The sequence below is a fragment of the Aythya ferina genome, assembly GCF_964211825.1.
Source record: "Aythya ferina genome assembly, chromosome: 2".
In the NCBI taxonomy this organism is placed as follows: Eukaryota; Metazoa; Chordata; class Aves; order Anseriformes; family Anatidae; genus Aythya; species Aythya ferina.
Window position 1 is genome coordinate 116,055,131 of NC_140297.1, and position 23,213 is coordinate 116,078,343.

The 23,213-nt window shown below is 39.3% G+C and overlaps 1 protein-coding gene across 1 annotated transcript in view; it reads left to right on the forward strand.

Moving 5' to 3' along the window:
* The window catches only part of KLHL14 (kelch like family member 14), a 64,199-nt gene that overhangs the window by 2,408 nt on the left and 38,578 nt on the right, over positions 1–23,213 (forward strand). Inside the window, exon 3 of the mRNA XM_084512089.1 lies at positions 15,286–15,407. Coding sequence (XP_084368215.1) covers positions 15,286–15,407 — 122 coding nt within the window. The remainder of the gene's footprint in view (positions 1–15,285; positions 15,408–23,213) is intronic.

A 23,213-nucleotide genomic window follows, 5' to 3' on the forward strand; every position in this document is an offset into this window, starting at 1 on the left:
TGTAACGAGCCCTCACAGGCTGATTTCTCTCCCCCCACCCCTAATTTTTAACAAGGAGTTGCATCTTCAGGGCGTCCTAAGCCACAACACCCACGTCCTAAATCCAGATAATCCTTGTTTTTATATACACCTATGTAAATAACTGCGTTATCCGCGCACGCCCCCTTACTGCTGGTGTTCAGGTGATGTCCGCGTTGTGCAGGGAAACTTGTGACTTCATAGTCCGGATGGCCATGGCCTGTCAGTTGTTTTCACTTAATAAGGTGATGAATCATGATGTCAGAGATTGGCAATATGAGGTTGGTGTTGGGAACTGAAAGCACAGCATAGAGTTTAATGAATAGTAAATATACCCGAAACGAAAGAGGATTTTTTTTTCCTCCGTTTAAAATATGTTTATACTTCATTTCATTCTGAAATGGAAAGATAATACCATCTTCCAAGTACAGTGTCACGGTGGCGCAGAAATCAACGCACACTTTGAATGAGATATTCAGCCTTTTAACTAAGAGGTGGCTACTCTTAATGACTTAACAGTAGCAAGAAAAAATAATACATTATCTAAAATATTTAACAATGTGCTCCCTTAGCATTAATGCAGAGGATTGTTTATATCTTCATGTAAGAGGTACCTCAATGATTTAACTTCAGAAATGCTCTGCCTTCTTTTATTATCTCTAGCTAGCTGCCTCTGTTAGTGTTTTGTCGTGCTTATCACCTTGCTCTCTAACCGATTCTCACTCCTAAACCCCACAATAAAAAACAAACACCAGCGTTTCGCAAGGTGAACTGTTGCTGAGGTGCTGCTGTTACAGCTGGCGTGTACCCTCTGCATTTCAATATTCAAAACCATCGACTTTAAAAATGCAAAACCCGCCACCGACTTGTTAGTCAAGATTCTGCACGCCACCTGGGGCATGCCGGGGCTCCTGTCCTGGTGGATTGCTGAGATACCAGCCTGCTTGGTTCAGTGAAGATACCTTCCAGCTTCACTGGTCCATATCATTTGAAGGATATGTAGTGGTGTTCTGACCACTGAATGCTTACAAGTGTCATGGATGCTGCAAGAATCTGATACTCTGGTGCTGGAAGCTGGCTTTTCGTAAGCGGGAGCGCACATAAAAGGAGCGTACTTGAGACCTAGATTAGATTCAAAGTTGCATTTACTTAATAGCTTATGGGGGAGTCCAAATATCACCATTATTTTTGTCATAGGTCTGCACGTATGTGCAGATAATAGTATTTCAGGAGACCCTTAACAGCGAGAGATGGTAACACGCCATCACCTTTGCAACTTCAGCATGTGTTCAATGGCAGCATTGTCACTGGCTTCTGGTGATTGAGTTCTTTGGTGTTGTTGAAATTGAAGGGAAAGCATGCAGATTTCTTTTCTTTGTAAACAGGCATTAGAACTCACTCAAAATGTTAGAATGTTGGAGATGTTGAAATACTCTGTGATACAAACTATAATTGGTATATTTTAATTTAAGGTCCTGGGAATTTGTAAAGGTCACGAAGGCCCATTTTGAATCGTAATCATTTTAAGATTTAGTCAGGCTGCCGAAAGGTACAAACACCTTCTTAAGCATGACTGAAAAAAAAAAAAAAACAAAAAAAAGCATACCCAGGACGATAGAAATTTCCTAAATTGTGTTTCGTCTTACCCATGGTGTCTCTAAAGCTGCAATTCTGACAGGTTGACATTCAGTAAAATTTTATTTTAGGAAAGAAAATCTGCAAAGAGTTTCTTGAGTTACTAATTTGCAGAAACAAATCTTAAAAGTAACTGAACAGTTAAATACCTGTGTGAATAGATAAAAATTATTTCACAGAGAAGGACTTTTAACTCAGATTACCTGTTCTGTGAGCAATGATGACCTCGGTAATTTAGAATTTTGTTTTATGAAGTTTAATGAAAGGTCATTCACAGAAGGCTCACATATCTTTAGAAAGAGATAAATTGTTCCTCTTGTGCGGTATAATATATACTGCAGAGTACAGTATATGTTAGTGAGAAATGCAAGCAGCACGGAGCTGTAGTCACCTGCTGACAGCGTATAGAAGAAATTAGGAGAATTGCACTCAGAATGAGAATTTGCTAATAACTTTTCTGCCTTTTAAAAACTATATATATTTTTTTCAACATGCTACTTAAAAAAAAAAAAAAAGCGTACCTGTGTACGCTTTTTATTTTTTTTTATCCACAACCATTTTGGGGTACTTTGGAATTTAGCCTACTTACATTTCTTAAACAAAATGAGTGTAATGGGAAGCCTAAAGTAAGGTGATTCTCTTCTGAAGTCTAAACAGGAATAGCACTGTTATTTTATTATTTTTTTTTTCTTTAAGCTTCTTCTTTATCTGCTAAATCACATGTGCTCACCTTCCTGACAAAGACAAGTTTTTGCTATTGCCAGGGCTGAAGGACTATGGACAGTAATTTTGGATCATAATCCAGTCTGTGCACTGTGAGCAGAGTTATTCATAACGTTTGTGTTACAAGTGCAGATCCTGCAGTGCTAGGAATGCCTGGGCTGGGACCAGTGTCTGGTCTGTCTTCTGTGCTACATTTGCGGGGCTGTCAAAAAGAGCAAATGGTATTTACCTGCAGTGAGAGTGGATTTTTTTCAGAAAATTTCTGAGAAAAGGTAAATGCTTGAATGATCCCATGCAATTTTGTAAAAACTATTTTTCAAATAACAGCAACTAAATGATTGTTGTCTAAAAACTTGAGGATAACATTCCCAACTTCTGAACCTTGCCATATACTCCTGAGTTTAGGACTTCCTCATGGGAGATGGGTATTTCAGTTCTCATCTGGAATTTAATCAGGTGTTTAAGCAAGTTAGTAATTCTGTTGACTTTGCTCTCCCCTTCTTGGGGTTATGCTGGAGCTTTCTGGCTTCTGTGATTTTCACCTAAAATAGGCCTCAGCATGTAAGCTGCTGTAAAAGCTTCCTGAGGCATGGTCAGTTATGACATAAGATGAAGAAATTCCAGTTGACTTCAGCATAAAACAAATTGGGCCCATTATGGTGACCCCGAACATAGGACTGAAATGATTTTGGCTAAGCCTGAAAGACAAGGGTAACTCTATGCTGTGACATGTTTTCTGTAGTTCTGAGAAGAAAAGGCATTTAGAGAGAACGTTCATCTTCTAGTTATTTATTTGACTCTCAGGACATCACTGGAATACTGAGTTGATTAAAATGTCTCTGTGGTTTATTGTGCAATACTATATATTTTGTATAATACACTCTATATGTTTTCAATTTTTGAAAAGTTCTGGGTTAGAGCATTACAATGTTGCTGGAAAGAATTTCACTTTAAAAGATGAGTGAGCTAATGAGAAGTATTATTGCTTCAATGTTTACTTGCAACAATGAAAATGGCTAAAAACACATCTCTGGTGTGAAGTGCCTAGTTTTTACCTTTAATTTTATTTGTGCTAATGTATAATATAGCTGTAGACAGAAAATGGAGAATTATAGAAAAAATATTAAAATTACAGAGCTTATCATTAACTGTTTTATATAAACATTGTTGCTTTCTTATAGAACATTGTGATGATTTTATGGTTTTTCTTGCCTGTAACTATTTATAATTTTTTCTGTTTCAGACAGACACAATAAGGTACTCTGGGAGGGAAGAGGCAGCCTGTTATGGCCAAGGAGTTGTTTATCAGTCGCAGAACACATGCAACTCCTATTGAAATCAATAGGAATTTGGGCAGGTTAGCTCCTGTATGGATTTGCAGGAAGAGCAGCAGAGAGATGTTCGTATAGCTAGATCAGGTGACTGAAGGCAGAGGAGAGTGGTGAGAGTAAAACTGAGAGGGAGGCGAAATACAGAAAAAGAAAGAAATTAAGATACCCCAGGGGAGAAACAGGTCCTAAGTAAAGGAAGAAAGAAAGTACAAATGAGGGAGGGAAGAATGGAGAGAAGTACAGCTGGAAAGGAAGAAAGAATAGCATACCAAGCAGGAAAACAGGGAACTGGGGAGGAGAAAAAAAAGGCAAATAAAAGACAAGAGTGGTTGAAACAGAAGAAGAAGGAAAAAAAAAAAAAAAAACTAATTCTTGGCAGGAACAGCAGCTGTTGTCAATAACAGCTGAGTATTTTAGTTTCTGGAAAACCTATTTCAGATGTGGGGGAGGAAAAATGGATGGGGATAAACCAACTGACCTGAGATGGAAAAAGTCATAGGCAGGAAATATGGAATTAGAGAGTGAAAGAGAAAGGAGGAAAATAAAAAGACAAAGGGATAAGAAGGCTAAGCCTTGACCGTGCTGTCTGTTTTCTGGGTTCAGTGAAGTCCCAGAATGTACAGACCCAGCTGTTTTTCTATACTTTTGTTCCCTGAGTTACTAGACCTTCAAGAGATTAAAAGTGTGAATTCTGATCCTACTGAAGCTGATTGTAGGGGTTTGTATTTTTCTTTTAATTTCAGCAGAGAGAGGGTGTCATCCAGACTGTTTTGTATTTTGTCGTATTAGTGAAAATGTCAGGGAAATTAAACTGACAGGGGATGAAGACAGTATGACCAGTTTTCACTCAGTAGAAGGGTGGTCACTGTTGATGAAGAGGGAAAACGTAAAGTGAAGAACAGCATGAGACAGTAGCGTTTACGCGGAAGACACATATACCCAGTCTGTTTTTACTTTCTACAGAGGGGAGATTAAAAATCTGAAGAAACTGGTTGTCTCTTGGCAACTAAATAATTTCCTTCTTGAATGCACTATTGTCTGCATGTTTTATAGTTCAATTTGACTTCTTTTCCTGCTAAGATTTTCGACAGATCTCATTGGGTGTATTTGCTGGTTGTAAAAAAAAATAAAAATAAAATAGCTTGTTTGTTTCCCTGAAATACATTGTCATGTATTCTGGTAAGTAGCCACCTGACTAGATCCCTTTGTGATGCTAATGCCAATATTTGATTTTTTAACTAATACTTGTTCTCGTGGTTTACTGCAAATGAGAAATATTTCAGACTCCAAATTAATGTCTGGATAAAAACCACACCTTAAAATGTACTCAAATTACTACCGTTTGCATCACAGTGTGAATGAAGTGAACACGAGGCCCGGGTTTATTTCAGTGGGCTTTGGATCAGGTCTTATGTGCCTGAATTAATATCAGTAAATTGTTCCTGTGCCAGGACTCTCTCAGCTGAGCTGCAGAAAGGAGACTGACACATTAGAGGCTGCAGGGAAGTGAACCACAGAACTGTAGTCAGTTTAATCCTAGTTAGTCTCACCTACTTGCCTTACTTGCCTTACGTGCATTCATTTGCCTTTGCAGCCAGGCTAGTGCTGAAGTGCAAGTGGAGAGATGTCTGAATATCCAGCAGGAGGGAGGACTGGAGCCCAGGTGACTGGTAGAGGCAGCACTGTTGCCCTAAGACCACTGCTGTGGGTCAGTCCTTTGGAGCCTTCCTAATGGCATGTGTAATCCTCAAGAGCTGCGGTGGCACTGGGGAGAGCCACTTTCTTGGCCCAGTTACAGTACTTGTTAGGAGAAGGGTAATTTATAAAGTGTTTAATGGTCTCTCTTATGGGCAATTGTCTTTCCAGCAGCTGTAGATGAAGAAGGGGTGCCAAGTGTCATGTGAGCCCGTGTTCTGGTCAGAGGTACCTAGCTAGAGTAATCTCCTCTGGAAACTGCAAGCCCCTCCTGATTTAGTTCCTTGGGCAACACGTAGTCCCAATATCTTTATATCCTTTCCCCATCTCCTGCCCTCTTCTGCACCAGAATTTCAATTGCCTTAAAATCCCCTGCTTCAAAGTCTCCTGAACCTCCAAACTACTCATTTTCCCTTACCAGTCCCCCTCATAGGCTCCTCCTTGCTCCCACACCGCTCTGCCAGGTAGGACACCTCCCCACATCCATCCTACCTGAGCTTCACCTCCTGCCCCATCTCTTGAATCCTTTGCTGCCGTGCTCCCCAGCCCCTCCGTGCACCTTCCACCAGGCTCCCTACTTCTCACAGACTGATGCTGTCTCCTCCACACTTCTCCACTCAGATCTCCGGAGGCTGCTACAGCTGGTTGGGCTGTGCTGCTCCTTGGCTTTCCTTCACCCTGCTCCTTGCGGCTTCCTCCCCCTTTCTGGCTGCTGTCCTTCTCCTTGGGGTCCTCCTGCAGGAGTGCTGCCTGTGTTTGTTTCTTGCAGGGGGGACGGAAATGCAGGCACAGGCTGCATTTATTAGAATTCACCTGACAGAAATCTGAAGGCAGAGCAGTAGAAGATGGAAACCCCGGCCTGGTGCTATTTGCACCCTTTTCTGTATACATTGACGTATGTGTATAGATATATCTTCTGCCTAAACGTTTTCCAATAGGGGTAATAATTCACTGGAATTATATAGTCAGGGGAAATCTTCCAAACCCCCTTGTTTTAGAGGGAAAATTAAGTTAATTTAGGAAAAAAAAAAAAAAAAAAGTCTTACTAAGCCACTCAAACTGAGGATAAAATGATGGAGAAAAGGGGAGCTTCCTGTACTTTAAAAATAAATTAATTAATTAAAAGTGTCCCTTTACCACCATGTGCAAATCCTATGGATCCCTGAAAGAGTAGAGTTGTCTCTCATGAGGTACAGTGCTGTTCTTGTCCAAGCTTTGGCAACACAGTCCAGGACTGTTGTGTCAGGGAGAACATGAGCCACAAAAGGTGTAGAGACTTCTAAATAAGAGCATTCCCTATCAAAACCCTTGTAGTATGATTTGATTGTACTATTTACAAATTGGGTGCTGTAGGATCAAGATGAACATCATACACACCTGTCTCTCAGCTGCCTGCATGCCCTCTCTGAAGGTTTTCTGTCCTCTTTTCCTTACATGCGTCCCCCTCACATGGAGAGGGGAGACACAGAGGAGAGGGTCAGGCAGACCCTGTCTGCATTCAGTCTGTGAAGGCATTTTGTTGCCTTGGATTACTGTAGTTTCTCCTTAGAGTGGAAGAATACTGAGGTTCTGAGTCTGTAGCTACTGACCAGTAAATGAAGCAGAGGTGGAACAGTGTAATTATTTCAGTTTACACTCAAAGAGAAAGTACAACAAGCCTTGAGGGCAAGGGAAACAAGGAGAGCAAATACAGAGCACAAAGTCAAGGCAAAGTATTTTTCTAGCGGGGAAAAAAAAAAAAAAAAAAAAAAGTTTTGATTCTGTTAAACATACCCTATGGAAAAAAAATCTTCATAATCTGTAGAAACACCACTTTATCTTTTCACACTACTGTTATGTTTTAAAAATCAAAGCAGTTTCATAGCTAGCAAAGTTAGTTGTTATACTTTTGCAAAGTATGATCTGAAAATATTAAACATCAGAGTTAACTCGGATCCTAAATAAAAGTTTTGGGTTGTCCTCCACTGCTCTGTAAGCTTTTCTTTCTGTTGTTGATGTTGTTGAAGAATATCCTGCCTGGGATTACAGGCTCACCAAACTACCATCTAAAGAAATAAGAGAATATGGGAAGCTGAAATTTGTTATTAGACACTTTCTGGCATCATTTTTCATATTTGCTGGCTTCCTGAAATTTTCTTTAAAGACCGTCATGCCTATTGCCATTAGTAGTCAAGACTTCTTGCTGTATTCTTGGAAAGCAGACAATGAACTTTGAGCAAATACTATCAGCTGCCAAGTTCAGTGGAAACAGACGGTTTGCACTGAAGCTGGAAGCAAATAGAGGTTGATGCCACAGTGGGTTCTTCTCATCTTCCCCTGACTGCTGCCTCCTTTCAGGAAGAAAAAAAAAAGAAAAAAAAAAAAAAGAAAAGGTAACCCATCATAGTTATGTGAGGCAGCAGCAGGTTCTGCTGCTTCTCCTCAGCTTCCTAAAGAAAAGGAGGCTCAGCTGGGGAGAACACAGCCTCTGATGCAAAGACCTGCTGTAGCCATAGACATCTAAGACAGAATCAAACAAAAAAGGGACTTTCCGACTTTTCACAGTCATGTGAAATTGCATGTCAGTAAAAAAACTTGACTGAAATTTTCTAGGAAAAAAATGCAGAGTTGACCACCCTATAAACATTTATATTATTTAAACATTGACCATTCTATAAACATTTCAATTTTACCACTTTAGTCTAAAAAAATTATAAAAAAAAAAAGAGGAGGGGAAATCAAATTTCAAAAGTATTTAGCTTTGATGTTTTCTTTGGTTTTATTTTTTAAAATATTCAGAATGAAGCAAGTTTCTTTAGGATTCTTCAGAACTGCCAACAGTATGGTAAATCAGTTGTCTGCATAGTTTTGCCAATACAATTCATGACATGGGAGACTTTGTGACTCAAGTGCCAGGATAAGATTTGCTATTAAAATTACTGTGATTTCTGTCCCTTATAATGCTTCAGATATTCACTGAGTTCCTAGTAAGGTTATCTTCAGCATTCGGATCTCAGTGAATTTAAAGATGCCTTCAGCTGATCTCTGTGTGTGGATATCATCGCTATAGGAGGTACAGAAGGAAATTAGGCCTGCAACTGCAATGCTGGAGCAAGGGTTCACAATAAACTTCCACACAAAGAGAGTTGGTTGCAACATAACTGTGATGCAAAGGGAGTGATACCTTTGATAAAGGAAATGTTCAGGGAGATAAGCTTATCACACAGAGGATGCATCCATTAAAGCCTGTCTCAAGCTGTAAGGAACAATGGTGCTGGGTAGGGATACAGCAACCTTGGCAAAACTCCACACGGGAAAGCTGCTGCAAACCTTTCTGAGGAAGCAGTACCAATCTCCTGTCAACATGAAGAATAGGCTGGTGATACAGGGAGACAGAGATGAAAAGGACATTCCTCTGGGTTCCTCCCAAAGAAATACTGATGATAGATGCCACTCTTCCAGCAAAATGGCCCGCCCCTAAGACAGCTAGTGGATCAGAAGATCTTACTCCAAAATGAGGAGACGTTCACTTTAAATATTTTCCAGCTTAAAAAAATTACCCTAACTCTTTGAGATGTACTTAGAGACCCGTCTAAATTAGTAACAGCAATGGGATTAGATTCACAAAGAAAAATCAGGTATTCAGAGCTCTAAACACTTTGTAAGTTATTTTAGTGCAAGGAATGGAAAAATGCTTAGCAACTGTAGATATAAAGGCATTAAAGGAAACCTTAACTTGCCATGTAACTTTTCAGCAGTTCAATATGGCTTGTCAGATATAAGATTCACTTATGTGTAGACTTCTGCTTTTTAGTTGGAGACAAAAAAAAAAAAAAAAAAAAGAGAGAGATCGGCTTTTGGAGTTACCAGTGACTCTCCTTCTTTTCCATGCAGTTATTTTTAAATCAATAAAATGTATTGTTAAGAATAATAATAAAAGAACCATTTGAGTAGATTCAGAGGAAAAAAGAAAATAAGAGAGCCATGTCCACATCCCAACTTAGTATTTATGCTCCTAAAATTTGGTCTGTTGTCAGTCAGCAGGGCTTTGAAATACATAGAAAACAGTCAGGAGATCAGGTGGGTCTTGGGCATCACCAAATAATGCTTAGTTGATGTCACTGAGAGCTACAATGCTACAATGAAAACATGTACTCTGGGTTTTCTGTTAAGCAGGCTTATAAACAGAATGAAAAGATGAAAGCAAGAATCTTCGTGGCACTAAAGTGAATGGTCAGACTGGCTTCAAGGAATTATATTAATAGTGTGTTTTTTCACATTCCTTCAGGTGGGCCTTAGCAATAGATGAGCCTTAGAAGAGTAAGAAAATTCAATTCATAAAGAAAGTTATTTTCAATGTATTTCTGAAAATATTTTGAACCTAAGAGCTAAATAATTTCTTGGTCATGGTTTGCAAAGAGACCTAGGTAATCCTCAGTATGCTTTAGGTCCTGATAAAACTGAGATGTTCTTTTAGGTCTGTCCATTGCCCACAAGAAGAAGGATATTCCCCATGGGTCAGAGTTGAGGCAGGACTTGGTCTGACAACTGTGGAAACTTAGGTCCTTGCCCTAGCAGTGCTGTGGGGTTGGGAGAATATTCTGGATGCCTACTCACCTATAGGTTGCAATGTTCATTAATTCATAGACGTGCTAAAAAAAAAAAAAAAAAAAACACTAAATTTCTCTGTCCAAAATAAAGCTTACATTGTGTCTTACAGTTTTCATCAAGTTCATAGTTAAACTCCTGGATAATGATATTTTCTGTCTATTAAACATGTGTTGCTAATCATGGCTATCTTTGCAGTCAACTGCGAAAGCCAAAATCCATTGAAAGAAGCAGTTTTCATAAGATGCTGTTGTTGTACTGAAATGCCTACCCAGGAGTGAGGAAGATAATTGCTGAAGATCTCACAACATGTTCTGTGATGGCAAAACAGTTTCCTCAGTCACGGGCAAATGCATGTCTGCATCATCAGTTCAGATTTGCAGACAGCGACTGGCCTTTCCATTATGTTTTTGTTGGACACAAAATTCCTTCAGAGGCCTTTTTGGAAGAAAAAATTTGCAGAGGACCATCCTGGTTTCTGAAGGTTAAATTAAGCCTTTAGTGTTAACACAGAAAAGGTTGGTAACCGAAATGCTAATTGGGACTGCTTACTTACCTGTTTATTATGTTGAGGTTGGTTTCCAAACATATACTTCATCTCTGCAAACTAACACAGACCAGTTTTCCTAAGGTTCTTGCTATTTGTTTTGACAGTATCACAATGTGTTATCCTCCAGTTTCTCAAATCCTTTGGCCTGTTGAGATTTGTGGGCATGCTTTAAATTCGCCACCCATTCTTGCTGAATGTGAGCTGGTCTTTTGGCAGTTGCACTCAAGCCCCTGTTTAATGAGAAAACATCTACAATTTGGTTTGGCTCTGCTGCATAAAAGATCAGAGCTCAAGCAGGAGCAAGGCAACCCATGTATGTGAATTTCCTGGTCCTAAGAGTCACCTGGCTCAAGCCATGGTGGCAGCCTATATTCAAAGAGCATGAATGGTCCAGGTGTTTGTAGTCTCGAGTTAACAGGAAAGTAGACTTCAAATAGTCTTCATATTTTTCATGGATTACCAGTATCACCTTCATGTCTAAGATGCGTTTTTCTTTTTGGTGTAGCACTACACAGAAGGAATGAAGAACCACATTTTCCTCTCTTGCGTTCTATTCTCTGTGCAGGCAGCAATGCAGAAAGGGGAGCTTTACTGTATGGTTTAAAAAATTTAAAGAATCTGGAGCAAAGCTGTCATGGGTGGGGCTTGTTTTGTTGCCTGCCTTTGCAGAATGAACTTCAACTAAGTGCCCTAGATGAGGAAAACCCAGCAGTGCAAGATTGATGGATATGCTAATAAAGAAAAACAATGTACAAGAAGAATATTTCCCATTAATGCGTTTTCCATTAACATGAAGCTATCAAGGTTGCAAAAGAGCTTTGGGTGGACAAGGCTGTCAGGATTATTGAGATCTGTCACTGTCTTCTCTACCGATTCTTCATAAGATGATAAATTCCCTTGGGCTCAGCATTTTGTCCAGTGTATTTGCAGTTAGTTTAGACTGTAGAATAAGTGACCTGAATTTTAGAGCTGATGCACATCTCCTGTGACCTTGGAAATCAGCAGCATTTAGGTATGTTGATGGGTATTCAACATCTCTGACAGCAAAGTCATTTACCTGAGTTAAATTCCTAGGTTTGTGTGCTTTAATGAAACCATACAAGTTGGAAAATGTTGACTTTAAAATATATTTTGTTTTACAGCCTTCTAAGTAGACAAATTTCACACCACATGGGGTACCCAGAAACTTAATTAAGGTGAATTAAGTGTTCTAAAATCTTTGCAGAACAAAACCTGCAAAGTGTGTGCAGAATAATAACGTGTATGTACCCCAACGAGAACCAGAGTTTTGCGTTCTTGGTAGAAGAAATACTTAAATACTTTTGGGTTAAGATATCAATAAGTGTTTCTCAGCTTTTCGTGTGTCATCAGCCTGCATGTTCATGGTTAACATTATTTTAGCCTTCCCTGACTGAAACCTGCTACTGTTAATTGAACACAAGATGATCATAATAGCTTTGCTAGGGACACCGTGAACCACAGTATGTGACCAAGCTGTATATTACACTGTGAAGTAAGGACTATCAAAAGAGAGTGTTTCAGATACAACACCAAGTGTTTGACAGGGCAAGATCGAGGTATCCAAACAGCAAATATGTAATAATGCAAGAAGGGGAGAAAGTTTATCTTACACGTATTTTTTAGTTCTGCATTTATCTTACTGTTTCACTGAATTACATTTTTTATTAATGTTTGGAAAAGGCTTCTGCATATGAGCAGTGATCATTTCCATGCCTTTCATATTTTAATATGTGTGTTAAGATGTATACTAAGATTTAACAGGACTGCTCAGTGTGTTATCAAACACAGACATAATGGAATGTAATAGAGAAATTTTTATTTCAAAACCTAAAGTGTAGGCATTCACATCAAAACTTAAAAAGCAGAATTGGTTCCAAGGAAATGCATCAATTTAAAACATGCATAGCTTGTCACCATATTATTTTTACGTGGCTCACTGGAAAAGCTCTTGATAGAGATTAGCTAGATACTGTACGTTTCTGAGTGAGACAACTCATCTCTGGTTCGTAATGTGAGAATTCCCGGTGCTTTTGGTAGAGACTATGCTAGCTATTAATTTCATATCAAACTTTAATTAAGGACTTCTGTTCATGCTACTTCCCACGATAAATATTTAAAAATATTAAGTATTTCTAAACATTCCCATATAGCAGTGCCAATCCTTCTCAGGGCATAGCAGATTCTCAGATTGTTTAGCTGAGAAAGTAATGTTAAGGATAGTTGCAGCTGCCAAAGTCTGGAAACTCAGAGTTACATCTGACATTTCATTCTTCACCTTAACTATTGAGCCTTGGCCATTCATTGGTTTTTCACAGTGCTTTGGAGTTAGAAGGGAGTTTCACAGATGAAAGATGAAAATCAAAATAAACTCCTTTATCAAGTAAACCTTGCAAGGGCATTCTGGATTTTACAATACGCAGGGAGTTGATTGTGATATAACGTACAACACAAGGGGGTTGGAATAAACAATTTATTCTCTATCGTTAGGGATGGCCATGCATAACTGAGTTATGGCCCTGGTTTGCTCCGCCACTTGTTACATGTGCAGCCATCCCTAACTCGTACCAAAAATAGTTTATCATGCTCCTGTGTTGCGTAGTTTTTATCAAATGCTCTCTCATTAAAAACTTTACTGAGGAGATTGAACGTTTCAAGAGGCTGGCAGTGTTTGTGAAAGCTTTCCCCAGAGCTTGGTCTCAGTGCGTTGAGTCCGTGCTGACAGCAATCGCGAGACAGCTCCCGATCCCATACCCAGACATAGTCTGGTGGGCAGGTAACAGTCATCATCTGACAGCAAGTAGCAGCTTTAGTACCGAGGTCAGAGGCTGGCTTGTCGGGAAGGCTGAAGGGCTGCAGGGGCTCCCTGCAAGCCAGGGACGAGGTGTGGGGACAGCATTGGAGAGCACTGCAGTGCCACTGCCTGTGCAGTGTGACACCTGCCTGCCACATGAGGGCCTCCACTTCCCCCACGGCCAGTTCGGGACCTTCTGTGAGCCCTAAATTCGTTTAAAAACAAATAAGGCCATCTGCCAGAGAATTCCCTGGCCATCCTTGTGATAGATGGAGCTGCAGTCTGTCTCTGTCCTTTGCAGAGCCATTTGAAAGGTTTCATTCCTCAGCATCGTCTGGGTCAGATATCCAAGCTGCGTGCTCCCTTCCTGAATTAAGGTCATTTTGTGTGGCTGCACGCCTCTAAAGCACAACTCAGTTCATTTCAGTGCTGGTACAGACATGGATTAGTCTGTCGCTGGTGCCCTTTCTCAGCAGTAAGTGGCACTGAGCCGCTGGTATGTCTCGGTGGCCGAGCATCCTCTCCTGAGTGCGCTGCTGAGACTGCAGCGCCCGAGCACCACGCAAGGCTGTGCTCATGGCTTTGCTCAGTGGCCTTCTCCAGCCTTCTTTGACCAGGAAGGTTTCCTACACACTGAGGTACAGATCACTGCGGTGATGTTGCTCTGACTGGAAAAATGTTGGTGTTTGGCGAGGGTGCTTTCCACCAAGTGCACGGTCCTCCTGCACGTTCATTTGTATTGGTGCAAATTTTCCAGGCTACGACACCTTCCTACACAGCAGGAACGCTTTGAGCCTACACCTTTATTTCAGTGTTACCACTCTCAAGCTCAGTATTACTGATGAAAGTTCAATTGTATGTGAAGTGACTATTAAAGCACCGGGACTCATCCGGGGGTCTGGGCCTGCCCTCCCCTTTTTGCTTCCAATTGTGCTCAATCCCTTAATGTTGCAAAGAAATCGCACATTCATCAGGTAGAGTGTTGGAGGCCAGGGTGCAGATAACCGCTTTTACTGCATATGAGACATTGCAGTCCTGTTCTTAAGAACTGCCAGGCAGATTGGGAATCACGGTCACGGTTAATAGCAGCGAATTGCCAGCTCTTGATGGGTGGGTAGTCACTCCTTTCAGTGGTTGCCCCCTGGGGGAGAAGGTAGAAAAACAGAGGGAGGGAATTAGAGTGACTTTGCACAGTTGAGCAGGTTCATGCCGCTGGATCAGTGGCAAGCATTGGCAGGGCTCCACTCTGGGGAGGCTCACAACAACATCACAGTCTCATTTTTACCAATTGGTGTTGCTATAGCCAGTGGTGCACAGGGGGAGAGCATGGGGAAGGGGGGGAGAGGTGGGGGAGAGGGAAAGCAAGAGCCTGGACTAAATTAAACAAACAAAAGTGCTTGTAAGGAGCATTTAACCCGTAACTGTTAGCCCAGTGCTGCTAATTGTGCTAAACTACGTATCCGAAGTTCAGCGTGTGATTAAAGAGTTGGCTCACAAACTCTCTGCATAACCTTAATTTTTTCAAGGTTCTTTGAGTGTAGAATGGCTTATAATAATGATTTTGACTAATACGATTTTTGACATGCAACTTTAATGCTTAACCTTAGTACAACTCCAGAGCATTTCATGTGTATTCAGCTGTAAAGAGTGATGATTTAAAGGGATAATATAAGAAAAAGGTCGTTCTAGAATGAACCTCTAACAAATTGCATAAAGGAAGCTTATTATTCCGTGAGTAGAGAGATATGCAGCTTTTCTGATCATTTTTCTGCTTGGTTCAAAAAATTGTTAAGATACGATTGGGGAAAGAAACACAAAAAATGAAATAGGAAACTGCAAGCAGTGAACATTCTTTTGATGGTTATGATTTTGTTGCCACTAAAAATACTCTTCAGTAATGTGGTTGTTCATCTTTCCTCTTGTTTTGGGTGAAGAATTCGTTCCAATAAGAAAATGCTGTTATTGGTTGGAGGATTGCCTCCCGGACCTGACCGGCTACCCAGCAATTTGGTTCAGTATTATGATGATGAAAAGAAGACGTGGAAAATACTGACAAGTAAGTGGTTTATTTTTGTGCAGTTGTCTTGATGAATTTAAAAACATGGTTAATCAAATTAGACACTTTATTGATTTGTTTCTCTTCAGAGATTTGTTTATGTATCACAAGGGGCTTCACAATGGAGCAATAAATTGAGATTGCAGAAGATGCTAATTTTATAATAGGATAGGCCTAAATTAACATTGGCTTAAAATCATTCCAGTAAGTTTTTTAAGTAAACTTGTAAGTCTTTCATCCTGCAACATGAATACATGCATATTTATGTATATGTGAATAAAATCTAGTTTAGGAAAAAAAAAAAAAGACAATTCTTGGACCGTTTTCTCTGTCAGATCTGTGGTAAGCCATCATACTAGAGCACATCTTCAGTTCTCCTCTGCATCTTCATTTCCTTCTTCCAGCTTTATCTGTTGTCCACAGTCATTAAAGAAAGGTTTCTTCTCTACTGCTCTGAATCCACTGCTGACAGAAGCATTGGTGGAATATGTCAGCTACAGGAAACAGTGCATGGAGGCTTTTATCACAAAATTCCTTCCCACCTTCTTTTAAAGGTTGGTTGTGTTTTAGAGCAAGTATTTTGCCTCGAGCATTGAGATTTGGAACTTAGTGTTTTGTTGGTTGCGATTCCCAGTCTAACTTGGTCATGGAATCAAATCATCACTTCTTGAGTGCAGCAGGCTATGTGTGCATTAGTCCCCTTGTGGCTAAACTGGCTGCATTGGTCAATAAAACTAAATTTTAACTGTCAAAATTGCCCAAAGCAGTATAGATAAAATAATAAATGAGCAATTTTGATCCATAAATCAAAGCCATACTTCTAAAACTGGACAACTGGTAAAACCTGTTTTTTCTGATAGACCTCCTTTTTTTTCCCCAATAAAATACCTTTTACAGAATTCTGTTCTTCATCACTTATCTTAAACCTCTTAACTGGATACATCCACCTTTATATTATATGCACAGGTTAGGATGAAAAAGAATTAAGATCGGTGTGATGCAGGACTTGAAATAATGCCTCTGCAAATTGCCTTCTCCCACAGAAAATTTAGGAGCCTTTCTCAAAATGCTTCAACATAAAGACCTCTTTGATATAGATGCCAGGATTAATAGTTGAGGGTATAATGTAAGAATGGCAATTATAAAAGTTTGTATGAACTATTAGAAAAGTCTATAGCATCTATACTGTGGGATATGCTACACTTCACATTTTTCAGAATCATGAAATAGGATGCTTACCTATGTACACTACTGTAAGAAAATTCTAAAAATGGTCAGTGAAAAATGAGTAATATTATGTAGGACCAAAGTGTTTTGTAGTTTTGAATTTGTTGTGTCTAATCCAGTGGTTCACCCTCATAGGCAAGAGAAATGCAACTCTTGCTTCAAGACCTGAACCCTCCACTGAATTAAAGAAATAACTTTATTCTGAATTAGATATCTATAGATATGTAAGATTTTGTAAGAAATAACTTTATTCAGTTCTTGGTTACTTACAATGTGATGCTGTCTCCAAAACTGTGGCAAAACCTACCTGGAAACGTGATACCTAAATGTGCTTAAAAATAATGACTCGAATTCACAGAATTCAAGTTTCAAGAATTCATTGAATTCATTGTATTTGAATAACACAACCATTTATTGTTATAAGTGTTAAAAGGTGTTTGTGAACCATTTTATATAATTTTATCAAAATAATGCAGTCTTTTCTAGTTTACTGTAACAGATAGTAAACAACAATTCTCTTTCCATCTTGGTTTTTGTACGTTACTTTCTGTGCTGTTATTAAAAGGTATTGCATCTGTTACAGTTCATGTTCAAGCTCATGTTCAAGCACTTGTTGCTCAGCCCCGGATCTTTCTCAGTATTGGCCAACACAATGACTGTCAAATACACAGCCCTTTGGTGACACAAACAATTATGTTTTTACCAAAAAAATATCTAGGAAGGATGCCCTATTTGCCTGGGCTAGTATTGTAGATACACTGAGAAGAATGCATTTCTTTTCACACTGAAAAAGACTCAGTGTTAACAAGCACGATTTTCTGGAAAATATTAATATTTGCCAAATAGTAGCAATAATTATTTTTTTTAAAGATGAATTAAGAGTTTCAAGTATGGAGATTTTGTATTCTCCTGCTTTATTTTCTAATTTACCATAAAGGAGGATGGGAAGCAGGGACAAGCTGGCATAGAACTTCTGTCCTGTCCTTTCCATAAGACATTGAATGACTCTATAGTGTCAGAGTGCTTGGACTTAAAGATATGAACTGTGATTGAGCTGTTTTAGGGAAGACTAGAACCTAGTCACAGTATACCATGGTAACAGTATAGTGCACTCTTGGTATTAAATCTACGTACTGTGACATTTAGTTGATATGTGGGAATTTGGGGACATAATGCTATCTTTGGTTTTGATGTAATTTTGAAGAAGTACATTAATGTCCACCCTTTATCCTTTTACTGTTAGCTCTGTCCCAGTCAACAGTTTTGGAAATTGATCTGTTTGTCTTTATCCTATTCTATCCTACAGTCAGCAGTGAGGGAGGGAAAGGGTTTTTTGTTTGTTTGTTTCTTTTTCACTTGTTTAGGCATTGCTGTTGGTCCTGAGGTTGCAGATCACTCCCCACTCTTCAGGGTAAGTGAGGAGTTTCTTCCTGGTGAACAGGGAAAGCCATGTAGAAACCATGTCCTGCTCGTGAGGCTCTGTGATGAAAAGAAGTCCTTGTAGTCTGGTACTGCAGGGTGTTTGTATCTCATTATCACCTGAGGTGTATTTCATTTCCTCGTGTACGAGCAAACATTTCCTCTTCCATCTGCATTACTTATGTTCTGCTCTTTGTGCCAGTGGCATTTAGGGGCAGTGAAAGTGGGAAAGAAGCTCACAGGCTTAGTCCTGGGTGCAGCAGCAGAGCCACTGAGGAGGAGATTCGATCTCCTCTCATCACTCTCCACTGAGAGGAGCTCCAGAAGTTACTCATCAGGAACTGCAAACTAGTGTGAAAGGGAGCTGCTTGCCTGCTGTGTTTTTTCCTTTCTTCTCCATGTGGATGGTGGCTGTTGAAATGAGAGTGGCTCATTTGCTTAGGGCTCTGTGCCCTGCCTTGTGTGATGCACAGGGAACACGAGAACATCAGCCACCAGAGCTACTGCCTCCATGTAAGCCATGGCTCTGCACTCAGAGCCGTACAGGTGGAACAGCACAAGCTATTGAGTATGACAGCTCAGCAGAGTAGCAATCTCATTTTGTTCCCACTGCGAGACTAGATCTATTGGCAGAGGATACTGCCCACCTCTCTCTGCCTGGCTACCCAAAGCACCAAACGCATCAATACTAATGGGCGTAATTCTAAAGGAATCAGGAAAACAACTTGCCTTGTTCATAGATCCAGAAGAGGAGGGGAAGCGCGCAGCCATTTCCAATTTTTTAATGTCATCATCTATAGGCAAGAATGCTATGGCTCAAGGGATCAGTAGATTTTTCACAGTCTAGTATTACTGTGTATTTTTCCTGTCTGGTGTTTCTCATGGAGTTATTTTTTCAATGTTGGCAACAAAGGATAGAGACAGAATAAAGAAAAAAAAAAAAAAAAGAGAGAGAAAAAGAGAGAGAAAGCAAGTGGCATTTCACAAGCCTAATTTTATTTGATGGGGTCACAGTCCTAACCTAAGATTCATAAGGTGCACATGGCTGTACAAGTTGAAAGATTTCTTACTGCACAGTCATGCCTGAGCAAAGTAGAGAATTTTATAGACTCTATGGCCAAGTAGAGTGAACAGCTCTTTACTGCGTGATTTCTTTTCAGTCTTGCTTACACATACACAAGCCCCAGTTCATTTTTTAACTGGGTGCTACCTATGTCACATAACAGCACCAGGATGCTACTGGCAGTGACACAAACTGAAGCTGATGGGTCTGTATTAACAGTGAAAGTTCTGCTCTGTTAAGGGATTTTCATTATTCCATGATGTTTTGCAGTCCTCAAAACTACTTATTGGATTTGGAACAGCTGGGGTGTCTCCATGTCACAACCTCATCCCTCCCTGGCCAGAACCAGCTATTGCTACTTCTCTTTTAATTTTGAGTTACAGTTCTGCCAGGAGTCCTTGTTTAATCATGGAGCTCCTTTGGTTGTTTGCTTTACTTACAACGTTTAAGATTAATTAAAGAAGTGAAACAATGTTTTGTTTGTTAGAATTATTCTGTAATCTTTGCAAGTTTCGAAATTCAGAGCCTATAAAGATTTTTTGTGCTCAGAATTGCATAGCTCTCCCAAAAACCCTACTGCTAAGGCAATGATGTATTACTTTCACTTTCATTATATGTTTTTAATCAGAGCGTGACTTCACACTAGACAAAGCGATGCTTTATGCATGGTCTCACTTGTTTTTTGCTAAAATCTTCTGACATGATTAATTTTACTTTAATGCTTTTGTCTTGTTGTAATAGTAAAGATGATGGGTATAAACCAGGGCAAAAAATACATGCTTTTCTGTCATAATGCCTCTGAGCATTTAAAAATATATTAAATGAAAGAAAAAAATATCACAAGAGACTGATCCAACTGGAATTAAATTTCTTGCTACCTGAACAGAGAATGAAAGAAATAAATAAAAATGATGCAGTCATTGTTTTATTTGGAGGTTGTTTTTTTTTTTTTTTTTTTTTCCTTTTCCTTTTTGGTATTTTTTTTCCATCACAATGTATCCATCTGTCTGATTATAGGTGTTAAGTAGGAGAAAAATTGTCTCTTACAGATTTCTAGGTATATAGTGAATCTTCCTCTCAATGCAGAACTTTTCTTCTATCTAAAGCACAAAGGGGTAAAATACTTGGAAATGTTACTGAGCTCTTACATGGCATGTTCATCATGTGAAGCTGCAGCAGTTCTTTCTTCCATATCAGTACTTTGTTTTTTAAGAAGATGCTAATTGTAACATTCCTTAACCTCCCTAGATATAACCACATCATCTGTGTAAACCATGAAGAGGATACAATAAGCATCAAAATACATTTATAGGTGATAATATATTCATGCTTAGGTATTGCATTAGATTTGGATTTTAAACCAATGTAAAAACCAATGTCATTATCTAATGAGAAGTATAGCATAGGTGATATATTTGGTTAGGAATGAAGGGGAAATGTCTTGAAGGTCACCAAACTTAAAAGTTTTGTCAAAATAACTAGCACTCACTTCTGGTTACCTCCTTTCCTAGTTATCCTGTAATCTTATTTTAATCATCTTGAATTTTGTGAACTCCCTGCTCTTTACTAGGTCTGTTTCAGTATGCTGTGTTTGGTCAATGTGTAAGGACAAACAGTGAATCGGGCACTTCAATTTCCTTCTCCACCTTTCTCCATGCCAGCAGCAACCACAAAGTGGTTGACACATCAAGGTGTTGTCAGTTGCGGGTCTTCCTCCGACTGATTGTAACAAGTAGCCAGTAACCTTTTCATGCATGATGCCCTCACAAAGGTTGTCCATCTTCCTTCCCCGAGTTAGCTGTGTTTCCGTTTTCACACGAGGCAGTCCCCACTTCAGGCAGTCTTATCAACATTATTTTTGCTTCTGTCATTTCGACTTTTCAAATTTCCCTTGAATGTGTTCTGTGACAGTGCAACCTCATGGACAACAGTCCTCCATCTTCAGTAACACCATTTTGAATGTCAATCAGAACTTACACGTGCTGGTGGTTCTACAAAACCTTTCAGAGCTGCACAAGCATTATTTTTTACACATTCTACATACAGAGAAGTCAAATGATAGAAAGGTTAAGTGGTATGCTGGTTTGCTTCATGTCATAACATCAGAGAACTTGGGTCACCCCCTTCCCAGCCCACACCATTTCTGCAGGGATAGGTGGTATTTTCTTCTTTCCTGCTTCCTCTGGCAATTCTGTAACACCTGGTTGTGTCAGCCATTCCTATGCAGAATGGTGCCCTGTCCTTCTTGGGCATGTTCATAACAAAACCTTTGCTCTGCTGTTTTCCTGAAACAGCTTTGGCATCACTAAGAGTTCCTTGGTCCTTCCCGTGTTTGAGTGCTTTAAACCAGTTTTCCCTTCTTTTCGAAGAAAATACCACAAGACAGATACTACAAGAAAATACTACAAGACAGACAGTATGATTTATATGCATACATCAGAGGTTCTTGGGAGACATTTTCAAAAGCATAAATGTTAGTTTATGTACCGCTAGATGCCTAGCATATATTTTGGCTTTGGAAATGTTTAATTCTTTTAAGTACGAAATTCATCCACTGTAGAGGTTTTACTTTTTAAAAGAAGGTTAGTGTGTTAGAAGCAGGAGTTTCCTCCTTCAATTTGTCTCTAATCAATAGGCAAACTGTGTAAAAGAAGTGGTATTTGCAAAAAGTGAGTTGAGTCAGATGGACTGGTTAAATCTCTTGACATATGCCAGTTATAATCTCTTCACCCTCTTTTGTCACCTGTGAAAATAGTACACACTTACGTTAATCAAAAATGTGTCTTGATGAACAGTTCTTGGCAGCCCTAATAAATTTCCTCCCTCTTACTCCATTTATCCAGCAGTCTGGAATGCTGCAGCTTCTCCTTTAGTGCTGTGTCAAGGATGGTTTCAGCACTGCATTGAAAAGCTTGAGCAAGCATTAGCATATTACTAAGGCAGAAGAAGTCTTGATATTATCTACTAGACAGATTTAATAAACGTGGCAGGTATGTGTAGAAGCTGTGCAAGTACATATACACGTATGCACATGCTCATATTTATTCTACTTTTTAGATGCACGTATTGCATTAAAAGATAATTTTAAACATAAATTCTATTGGTATTTTCCGTCCCCATATTTATCCCCATTTAAAAAGTTAAAGAACAGGAAATAAGGTCACAACGTTGACTGACTGGTACAACTATCCAACATTAAGGCTGGATTTAGGAGATTTATTCAATGTGATCAGACACACTGCCAATAAGATACATGATCTTCACATACAGGGAAGTATGAGAGCACAGTGGCGAGCAGAAATTTAGTAAAGAATATTTTTTGTATGTGACATAGTAGAGGTTAGCCGCAATTCCTGTTCTGAGGATGATGCATGGGAATTCAACCATGCAAGTGCCATTAATGATGCATGCCTGCGTATCTAAGAGCAAGACAGAGCTTTAAGAATGAGTGAAAATGTAGCATGTTCTCACAATGAATGCTGCATTTGTTAAATATTATTTTCTTGTGCAAGTTATTTGACATAACTTTCAAGAAATGTTAACCCTTTTTCTGTGTATTTTTCTTTTTCATTACAATGTTGTTAGCGTCTGCTTTTACACAGGTGTTTTTTGACTGTGTATCTTGTGATAACTTCCGTTTTCTGTGCTTGGCTTGACCAAGCAATCTGTTAACTTCATTTTGCCTTCTTTCAGCTGAAACCCTCAGGGAATGAAGGGCTAATATAAATTATTCACAATTTTTTGTGAAATTTCAATTGAGTCTTTCTGCTTATTCATAAAGCATATTATTCTGCATATCCCCCCCTTGTTTATAAGTGTGGTGCATCATAGGTAGTGGATAGCTTTCTCTTCCTATATTCCTAGTCACTTTATATTTTTCTACATGATATCTTTGAAACAGCTAGTCTTAATAAGATTATTAAATCTTATTTAGACCAGATGAAGTCTGTTTGTGCTAAAGATCTCAACAGTCTTTCAGCTTCTGTTGGCTGCCTTCTGCACTCTATTACAGATTTCTGAACACCCACCTTTCTGGAAACGTGGATGTATGAAATTGTTCATTTTCTTTTGCATATACAAAGATGCCTTTCAAGATG